This window comes from Nannobrachium achirus, assembly GCF_963921795.1.
Source record: "Nannobrachium achirus genome assembly, chromosome: 15".
Classification (NCBI taxonomy): domain Eukaryota; kingdom Metazoa; phylum Chordata; class Actinopteri; order Myctophiformes; family Myctophidae; genus Nannobrachium; species Nannobrachium achirus.
Window position 1 is genome coordinate 13,965,926 of NC_137822.1, and position 11,389 is coordinate 13,977,314.

Consider the following 11,389-nt stretch of genomic DNA (forward strand, 5'->3'; position numbering starts at 1 on the left):
CAGGAAGAAATACAAAATACAAAGGGGATACATAATTGCTCATAACATCCACACCAGAGGGTCTAATGAAGTAGTGTCAACCTCATAGACACGTAAAAACCAGAAAAAGAACAAAACTATGGCACCACCTCTTTAAGTAAACAATGCGAGTGCTTTCTCCGCCACTGGAGAACTAACAGCCAGCAGGCGAGCAGGTGGCGAGGCAGACAGGCAGACAGGCAGACACTAGGCAGGCCCAGACAGACAACAGAAGGGGTAGCAGGCAGCAGCATCTCAGAGGTTTTTAGGCTCTTTGAGGACATGGCTGGGGAAAGCCTAGAAGCCTTCTCCTCTCCATGGACAGTTTAGCTTGGAACAAGCTTTCTCTTTGTGGTTCTTGTTTTTTCTTTTTGCCTTGGTCCGCTCTGGGATTTCTGACATAAATTACAATTAACTACCTAGAAAACTATTCTCCTCCCCTGCGGATGGGAACAACAGACAAAAAAAGAAAAAGAAAAAAACTCAAGAAAGAAACGGGCAGAGTAGCAGACAAGAACATGGCACAAACAGATGGATTAGGGTGCAGGAGAGCGGGGAAAACAATAGTGTGTGCAACGCAAGAGAACAACGTAGAATAATACGACATGGGTTAAGCAGAAAAGGAAAATAATACAATGGAACGCAGAGAACGAAAACGTTTTCAGAACTACTACTGATTGTGGAATCGGCCTCAGCCAGCTGGTCTTAATGGGATGATTTAACCAATTAAAGTAGTAGTTTTTTTCTATTGATTGCTCATACCATTAGACTTGAGTTCAATAATATTTCTGTCGCATTCCTAAGACAAAAATGTGATTATTGCGACCATGAGAAATGTCACAGCTTGTCTCCGTGTATGTACACATGTTTACGGTCTATGGGTTTGGTGCTCTGACATCATGCTCTGATGTCACTGTGATGACACATCCGGCACTTCTTGTCCACGTATCCGTGTATCTCTGAAGGTCACGCCTGATACTGTGGTTCCCTTGACACATCGCTGTGACATCACAGGTGATATCACAGGTGACATCACCTAGGTAAAATTCCATATATGGATATTCTCCAGAATCCCTTTTATGCCCATATTATGCCCATATATGAAGATCCCTGTACATCACTGGCCAGATGGCCAAGGCATGGCCCATATCCGTGTGGCTGGTTCAGATAGGGATCTCCATGTATGGGCATAAAAGGGATTGTATGTTGCGATGTCATGGGAACCACACAAACAGATTCCCTTTTATGCCCATACATGGAGATCCCTGAAGTCATCAATATTAAGCCCATCTAACTTCATATGCAGTGGCGGTCTGTCAGGGCTAGCGAAGTATTCTGTGAAGGTCCTACTTGCCTGATAAAGAAATGTATATTTAATAATATATATCTATTTTTCATTCATTTATTTTGCTGCTTTCATTCTCTCTCTCACTCAGTCAGGCTGGACACACTGCTTCCACTAGGGGCGCACGTCTAAAAATGCAATTGGTTTTTTTAACCAATCAGGTGTTTTCTTGTGTTGTCTCCAGGTAAGATATAGAGCCCCTCTGAACCTCCCTTAGAGTGTCTGCTGCCTTTGAAGTGAATGGTCGTTGGGCAATGTATTGTTATTGGCTGGTTCTGAATTTTCCCTCCTGGGCGCATTTTTTCAAATGGGCTCACCTTCTAGAGTGTTCTAAAGATCCCATCTCTGGGAATAAACATTGTCCAATCAGAAAAGAGAACTGCTGATATTCACATATCCCAGCCCTGGGACGAAATATTGTTAGTCCAATGAGAAAAGAGAATTGCTTCCTGATTCACATGGAGTTGTCGTTTGACCTGAGCACTGAGCAGAGCTACATTCTACATTTACTCACAACAATTAACACATAAAGAAACGAAAAATGGCGGAAGGAGGAGAAGAGACAGAATTAGTGGTGGATTTACTGGCAAGGCCGTTTTCAAGGAGACCTTTTCAAGAAAAGCTTGACATTATAACGAAGGGTCGGCCTACACCAGACCTGCCGAGGCTGACCAAGCAAGAGAAAGGATTTGTCCGACATTTCCAGTCTACCAATTATGCACGGTACCCGTGGCTTACTGGATCGGCGCAATTTATTAAATTATATTGCTGGGAATGCATGTTATTTTCAACTGCGCATGGTGCTTGGAGCCACGATGGTTTTGCAAATCTTACCTGCCTAACGAAAGCTGCAGGCAAGCACCAGGGTACTGCAGGCCATCTCCAAGCAACAGTGACCATGAAAAGGTTTGGTCGCGACAGGGTGGACCTACAACTAAATGAACAAGCTCAGCGTTGGCCTCCATGGCAATAGAGAGGGACTTCTTAATGGAATTAAAGCGCAGAGAAGTTGGATTTAACCTGCACGACCGTGTCACTGAACTGTTTCTAAAGAAAGAAAGGAGGATGGATTTTGTCTTTAAATGATGGATGTGAGCTGCCTCCTACGCACTGTATTGCCATTCACCATGGTGAGTTTAATCCATGTTTATATAATTTTGTTGTTTTGCTATGCTGATTCATTCATTGTTTTGTATTTGTTCTTATTGCTGCCAGCCGTGGCCCTGTGTGTGCATGTGTGTGCGAAGCTTGGTTCAATTCAGTTGGCTGGAAATGGGAAATGTGTGTGTCTGGGTCAATTTGGGTAAAAAATAAATTAATGTCAGTCAACTGCGAATCAACTGTCAATTTTCTTTACTCCTAAATTAACTAAACATCCTCCTTTAACGAATTCATCCATGCTTCTTGTTTCAACACATTGTTTATTCATTATATCATATTAATGTTCCGCGTTTTTCCTTGCTCATCCATCCTGCGTTCTGCGCTCAGCTGTGAGTGTGTGTGTGTGTGTGTGTGTGTCAGTGTGTGTGTGTGTGTGTGTGTGTGTGTATGTGTGTGTGTGTGTGTGTGTGTGTGTGTGTGTGTGTGTGTGTGTGTGTGTGTGTGTGTGTGTGTGTGCACTGCAGCGTGTAACTATTCTCAGAAGCTTGGCTGTGATGAGGCCTGTTGAATCATGTGTATATCAACATATATTTTGCGTGCTTTTGTGTTGTAGGCTATGAAAATATGGTTGTGACTGAGTTTATTGTTGTATCGGGCTCTGCTGCTAGTGCAGGCAGCAGCACTCTGTACGGCGCAATATTGGCAGATCGTATGCGAAGGCATGTGCACGTGCGGGCACGTGCGCGTGCATGTGCACGTGCGTGCATATGCGCAGCAGCCATGGCGAAGGCCCGGGTATTGAACCCACGGTCCGCCACTGTTCATATGGGAATGCCATATCTGTGTGGATGGTTCAGACAGTGATCTCCATGTATGGGCACAAAAGGGATGTACCATATACAGTACATGGATCTCCATATATGGGTACCAGGGGTCTCCATATATGGGTAACTGGTCCGATATACATCACTGGCCAGACAAAGATGTTGCCCTGAGGCGTCTTACTAGTAGTACATTTACCCCCATTGATTCCGGATGGGGACCCAAATGCTTGGCCCTGGATGGGGACCCAAATACATGGCACTGGATGGGGAAACCATCAGGGTAAATTTACTATAATAAATATTTTGTCTTAGGAATGTGACAAAAAACAAAAAAATATATTGAACTCAAGTCTCCATAGCATGAGTAATCAATTAGTCCCCCCAGGAATCCGCGATTCCGCGATCACAGAATTTATCGCGGAACTCGCGACCACCCGCGGATTTTGCGGCCATTTGCGGACTTTTCTGGCGGCCGCGGAATAACAGTCGCGAGTGGCAGTAGAGTGGCGGGAGTAGTTATTACTACTATTATAAAACGATGTGTACATGGTATGGCCAGTGGCCACCTCATACAGAGCCTGGGGGAATAGCTTAGCTTCCCTCCTGCTAGTTGCACTGCTGGATGGTCCCACATTCCTGACAGAAACTGTGTCCTGAACTATAGTTCCTCTCTATGCCTGGCAATAACAATGCTAATGCAGAAGAGAATAAATAAATATTTCACCCATACTAGGTAGTAGGTAGGCTATCCTCTAAAATGTGGTTACTATGGGCATGGTTTGGATGACAATATAGTCTTTTAAAAACAATAGCAATTAACAAATAATAGATTTAATATTGGATTTTTATTCTCAAAAATGATTATTCGATTATTCTAACCACTAATTACAATTAATTGTAGCTATTTCATGAAGGGTTTTACTTGTTTGTTAGAGCTATATAATTTTTAGCTTATCTTTTAGGTTATTTTAGGTTGTTTTTTAATGTCCACGGAATCAAGAAATGTTCTCTGCAGAATTCCGCAGAATCAGGATTGTTCTCCGCGGAATCAAGACTTTACTCAGCAACAGAGTTATTTCTGTTTTGTGGTATTGCTATATTCCGTCTCTGGAGACCTCAAATGTCCAAAACTGTTACTTTTCCGGATTCTAAAAAAAAAAAAAAAAAAAAAAAAAAATCTGCAAGCTCAAAACGCGCCACTTCGCGCCCGCGTTGCGAGCTTGCGGATCTGCTACTTCCGGTGCTTTCGTGCGACGCTGTAGTGTGATCGAGTACCTGTTGTAGAGGACGTTAATTCACCAACGGGAAAAAATAAAGTAAAAAAGTTCAAATATGGAGATGAGAGTTTTCTGCCCGACGTACAGCAAGGATTTTGAATGGATTAAAAAAAAAAAAAAAAGAAAGAAAAAAAGAAAGAAAAGCAAATCTGAGTACTTCTCTCTCTCTCTCTCTTTCTCTCCCAGCGCTGCAAGACAAGCGTGGAACATAAAACCCAGTCATGTTAATAGCTCCTGTTGTTACCAGCTGAGGGAAAAGGGGGCCGTAGTGTTTTGCAGATGGTTGTTACGGGAAATGTGTCTGAAATTCAGCCCAGAAGAATGAGACCGAGGGGGGAGCAGAGGAGAGCAGAGGAGAGGAGAGGCACACGAAAGGGAGAGTTTAAAGTAGGAGGTGTTAGGGAGCACTAGTTTCTACAACATTTTTAAGTCTCCCCCCTCAGTGGTGTAAAGTTACTAAGTACATTTACTTAAGTGCTGTACTTACAGTAAGTACAATTTTGAGGTATTTGTACTTTACTCGAGTTATTTCCAATACTTTTACTTCTACTCCACTACATCTTGGATCCAAATGTTGTACTTTTATTCCCCTACATTTTTTTGAAAACTTTAGTTACTACTTACTTTGCAGGTATATAATATTACAGAACATACATTAACAACTAGCCCTACTTATATGTAGGGCGATTTAAAAATAGCCGATCTATACGCAAAATTGTGAGCTTGTAGATCTGCTATTTTCAAAAAAATTACTTTTACTTTTGGTACTTTTAAGTTTTGATGCCAACATTTTCATTGCGACCGTCAGGTCGCAGTTACTATCAAAACCTCCACCGGCTGTCCGTCAGTCAGTCTGTCCGTCACGTACACTCTTTTCCCCTACTCATATTTCCGCCACCGTTGCCCTGATCCAAGCCAAACTTTGCACACACACTCCTTGGCTGCCAAACCACAACCTTCACCCCTCATGTAATCAACATGGATCCGTCCCATTTCCCATATTCCCTCCTGATTGGCTACCATTGCCTTCTAAAGTTTGTGTATGCAATGTGCCGGTTGCTTATCTCCCGATTTAGGGAGTCTTACTGGTAATTTTACTCAAGTAGTAGGGATGGGTATCGTCTGCGATACTTTTAATGGTATCGATTGCATGACGTCGATACTATCGGGTATCGGTTCACGTAAAAACGAACGATACCTCGTTTCGATACTCTGGAACGCACCCCTGGCCGGTCGTATCTGTAACAGTTGGGCTACTGAGAGTTTAATGACTGCTTTAATAGGCTACACTCGTTACTGTGGAAAATAGTCGACAATAGCCTATAATGTTTATTATTATGATGATTATCCAACGTCTATACTCTCCGCTCCGCCACACTGTGTGATCATCATCATCACCTCTGCTCTACCGCAGCAGTGGTAGAGCAGTATAAACTTAAATAAAAAGTATCTAAAATGGTATCGAAAAGGGTATCGTATCGATTCCTAGGTATCGAAAAAGGTATCGTATCGATTCAAAGGTGAACGACACCCATCCCTATCAAGTAGGCTACATTTTGAATTCCAAAATGTCATGGAGATGACCCTCCGCTCTCACCTCTGGCCCGTGGGGTTGTAGATCTCGTTTGCTCTGACAGCCGCTGATGGTGATGGGGTCGAAGGACTGGAAGGAGCGCAGGCCCACGCCGGACACGGCCACCAGGTGCGAGGCGAACGTCACCAGGATGGCCTTGGTGTGGTAGAAGGCCACCGACAGGTCGTGGCTCACGGGGATCACCAGGGGGTTGGTGCGGCAGCTCAGACGGTGGTCCCCTGATCATTGGAATAACAGTGGTGGTGAAAAAAAAGTACTCAAATGGTTTACTTAACTCAGTCGGTGCCATATTAAAGTGGGATGACCTCTTATATTGCCGTTTCGCCAACAAAGGGTTTAAAAAAATAGTGTGCACGCTGGTGCACACATTCGTGCACAGATCATGCACTATGCATGTGCTGCTTTTCACAGCTTTCAAACAAAAAAATCCGCTTGGAAATCCGTTCAGGCATTCAGGAGAAAGGAGCCCTTAGGCCTATGTTTTCTTCAATGTAAACAAACATGGCTGCCATGTTTGAAAGATGGGGGTTGGTATGGGGGTTAAACATGCAATTTCGTGATCGCGATCATGCCTAGTACACTGTTGAGGTCCAAATTTTTTTTTTCAAAAAAAAATGTTTTCAACATTTTTTTTTATTTTTTATTATTTTTAAAAAAAAAGACGTTCAGAAGACGTCTGGCAGGGAGGTCCATAGTGAAAAAGACGTTTTATATTAATAAAAACGTCTTTTTTGGCAGGGAGCAGTTTAACATTGGTCTATGCATATCATTCATGCTGCTCTGAGAGGAGCATTGACAAAATGCCCCCAGAGCAGCAATTTAACAATCGTCGGGCTGTGGGCAAGGGGAAGAGAATGTACGTTAAGTACAATAAATTAATTTGATTGGCTTATTGCGCATTCCCACAACGACATCATCAAAATATTAGCGAATAAAAGAGACTTTTTTTCCCCAAATTTTTAAATGTCAGTGGCAGTTTATTTAAGTAGAGTGCCTCCTTAGTGTCCATCAAATAACACAGTGGTTCTCAAAATGTGGGTCGGCGGGACACCCAGGGGGGGTCCCCAACTGATTTTGGGGGGGGTTCCCAGATGATTAACTCAATGTGCAACATTGTTTTCTCACTCAACAGTAAACAAACCAACATTAAGTTTAAGTGTATAGAGGGTTTATGCACATTTCTAAACAGACAATTTAAGGATTTTTTAATACCTCTAAAATAGTGCTCGTCATGGTGGGGGGGGGGGGGGTCCGCAGTTCAGATATGATTATTTTGCGGCGTCACAGCCTGAAAAGGTTGAGAACCACTGAAGCAACACACGGCGCTCACCTAGGCTGTGGATACCCTCCTTGGTGTCCACCAGCTGGACAGTGATGTTGCACTGGGTCTGGTCTATGTAGCCTGTTCCATCTGCCGCCAGGTGGATGATCACCGCTGCAGCCACCATGGGGTGAGAGAACTGGGCCTGGAGACGGAGGGAGGGAGGGAGGGAGGGAGGATGTATTTATGGATTTCTCCGTAGAAGTGGCGCGTTTTGAGCTTGCAGATTTTTTTTTATTTTTTATATATTTTGAATGAAAAGTAACAGTTTTGGACATTTGAGGTCTCCAGAGACGGAATATAGCAATACCACGAAACAGAAATAACTCTGTTGCTGAGTAAAAGTTGTGTATTCGAAAGTCTAAAAGTATTCGACTCTAAATAACTAAAATGCCGTAGTAAAAGTACTCGTATTTTCAGAATTCGTAAAAAAAAGGTATTACAGTGGTTGTACCTTGAAAGTGCTGGTCGTGGCACTGATGTGGTACCACCATGGCAGCCAAATCAGTTGAGGCACCACATTGTTACATGCCACAACCACTAGGTGGGGTTAGAGAGCAACTAATGCCCAGACAAAGGCATATGAGACAGGTTTGTTGCTTAACTGGCTCAAAATATCGTCGTTGTCGGGTGGAAACCTTGTATGTCCAAAACCGTTCGTTTTGCATTTATCATTTTAAAAATGATTTAAACTAGTGAAAACAGCCGATCTACAAGCACACAACGCCTCGCGGTGCGAGGCGTTGTGTGCTTGTAGATCTGCTGTTTTCACTACCTGTGTGCGAAGGCCTTGTATGACGAAGCAGGGCTTTACTTTGCGAAAAAAACATACACATGTGAAACTTGGGGGTTAGAGGTTTCTGCCCGACAGTGACGATATGTTGTTCCAGGGACCCCCCAGAAGCAAAGATTTGAGTTACGGAAGTTCACTTTGAAAATGTATGTATTCAAAGATTTGCACAGAAATAGCAGATTTACAGTATGAGCTCATAGCGCGGCACTCTATGATGCTATGACGCATTGCGAGCTTGTAGATCGCTATTTTCAAATGGTCGAAATGTAAAGTACTGTACATAGGGCGGGTTAATGTATGTTTTGTTGTAATAATCAAAATCTACAAAGTAGTTTTCAAATAATTGTAGCAGAGTTAAAGTACAATATTTGCCTCTGAGATGTAGCGGAGTAGACGTAAAAGTACTTAAAAGTACTGAAATACTCCAGCAAAGTAGAAATACCTAGAAATTGTACTCACTGTAAGTTACTTTACAACACTGGCTAAGGAGCTCACTATGCATCATTCAGAGTGCAAAGAGTTTGAGCCGACTCTGGCGTGTACTGTAACACCGTTCAATCATGATTCTCTGTATTCCAGGATTCCCAGGATTCCTGTCTAAGAATATCGTCTCTGTCGGGTGGAAACCTCATATGTCCAAAAACGGGTTACTTTTTTCAGGACTCACTCAACCCATTTAGGCCTAGAATTATTTAACGCTTTAATTATTGAAAAATACTAGATATTCAAGCTCACTGCGAGCTTGTAGATCTGCTATTTTTGACGGGGAAAAAAAGCCAACATTTGTAACTCAAATATTTGCTATTGGGTGGTACCTGGAACAACATGTTTTGGAATGGGAATCCGCGGTCAAATACATGTCATTTTGGGGGTCCCCTTCTTGACATGAAAAAGTGTGAGAACCACTGATTTAGAAGAAGGAATTTGGAAGACATTTATAGAATCGGGTCAAAAATATTCAAAGACTTGTTCACGATGTTTCAAAAACAGCAGATCTACAAGATCACAGCGCGTCACTCGGTGCCACGCTGTGAGCTTGTGTATCTGTAGTAGGCTGCTAATGTACGAAGACAACACGAAAGAAATGAAGAACATCATGGAGATAGGAGGTTTTATGTCCAAGAAACAGTGTTGCGTACCAATGCAATCAAAGCCATATTATATTTCAAGGCAGCGTTTCCTGTAAGCGGTGCGTGGGGTCGCTCGGCGCGCTGCACAGAACACATCGTTGCTGTCGGGCAGAAAACCTCTTATCTCCGTAATTTAACATTTTATGTTTTATAATTATTATTATTATTATTTTGTAAATCAACAGCCTACTGCAAGGGTCTTCAACAGGGGGTCCGGGACCCCTAGGGGGTCCTCAGAGTTACTACAGGGGGTCCTCCAAATCTTTGTGTGATAGATTAACCACTTGAACCATATTCAACCTTATTCTGAGAACTTTAGACAAAAATAGCCGATCTACAAGCTCACAACGCCTCGCACTGCGAGGCGGTGTGAGCTTGTAGATCGGCTATTTTTAGCAAAGAGCTTTGGTGTAGAGGGGAAAAAGAGCAGACTATGTACAAAGAGAAAGGTCATGTTTATTAAGTCTTGATGGTTCAAGTGGTTAAATATCTGAAAACACAAATTAACGTGAATCCAAAATACACTGATGATTGTGCTGTCAAACGATGAAACTATATGGAATCTATGAGGTTGTGGGGGTCCCTGCTTCATCTCTCTCTCAACTAAGGGGTCCTTGGCCTGAAAACGTTGCCTTAAATTATTGTATTTTATGCATATTGTCCCCAACTGAATCCTTTTAGCAAATTAATCTGATGCCAGTCCGTCTACATTTGGCAGGTGTTATAATTTAGACAAGTGTTTTATTGTTATACATCCATCAATGTATTAACCCTTTCAACGTGGCATCCCCATTTTGGGTATGTCATTATAGCGGAACATTTTCTCTTATTCTATAGGGCGGCGGTTCTCAACCAGTGGTCCGGGGACCACCAGTGGTCCTTGAGGGGGTTCCAGGTGGTCCGACGGATAAACGATGAAGAGTTGGTAACCAAATGGACGCGTATAGATTTTGTTAAACATTATCAACGTTTGCCTATTATAATCTCTCCTATTGGTCCCAAAATCATAAAACAGCATTTGGAATTGGGGACTAAATCGTATCCAACGATAATGAAATATTGTTATCGTTTTGGGTCTGGGAGGCTCTCGTCAAACGGTGGTCCGTGGCTCAAATGCAGAATAAATAATAGCCCTTGATATGAAAAGGGTTGAAAACCACTTTTTTTTTTTTTTTAAAGATTCGTTTTTTGAGAAGCGCCGCTTTTAAGTGGTTAAACTTCTTCACGGATACAGCAAATCACATTTTCAACAGCTACCCACAAAAGGTTAGAGGGCTGACTGTAACCGCTAAATCAAGTTGTAAACTTTTCTCTAAATCATGTCTTGGCGAGCCAGAGGTAGATTAATATGAGCCATTTCAAGAAGGCCAAAGAAATAAAAATCAACAATATTTGGTTATGTAGCTAAAGAAACAGGAGGCAGAAACACATGTGGGTAATGAATTATCTTAAGAGCAAAGAGTCGATGTGGCTTCTATTCCCTGAGACACGCATGCGGGTATTTCGGGGCCTGGCCCGCAGGGCTACTAGGGCCCAAGGTGGAGGGACCTTAACTATTGAAAAATAGCAGATATACAAGCTCACAGCACGGCACCGAGGGCTGTGCTGCGAGCTTGTAGATGTGCTATTTTTTGAAAAGTCGTGAAAATGTGTGCAAATATTTGAATATATGTATTTTTTAAGTGGATATTTGTAACTCAAATGTTGCTTCTAGGAGAGGGTCTCTGGAACTAAATATTTTGAGATGGGGGTCCGTGGCCAAATACATATCATTTTGGGGGTCCTTCTCATGAAAAAGGTTTGAGCACCACTGACATAATAAACATAGGTTTTTCTAAAAACCTTAGAAGGATTTGAAATATTCAAAGACTTGCACACATTTTCACGATTTTTCAAAAATAGCAGATCTACAAGCTCGAGCTTATATATCTGCTATTTTTCAATAGTTAAAGCACAACATAATGCGTAATAATGCGTTCCCAGTCT

At 42.4% G+C, this 11,389-nt stretch overlaps 1 protein-coding gene across 1 annotated transcript in view; it reads right to left on the minus strand.

Moving 5' to 3' along the window:
• pappaa (pregnancy-associated plasma protein A, pappalysin 1a) overlaps positions 1-11,389 on the minus strand; it is a gene marked incomplete at both ends in the record, with an annotated part of 282,732 nt that overhangs the window by 107,149 nt on the left and 164,194 nt on the right. The window contains 3 exon segments of the mRNA XM_080743260.1: positions 6,163-6,191; positions 6,193-6,377; positions 7,490-7,625. Of these exon segments, the coding sequence (XP_080599386.1) occupies positions 6,163-6,191; positions 6,193-6,377; positions 7,490-7,625 (350 nt within the window).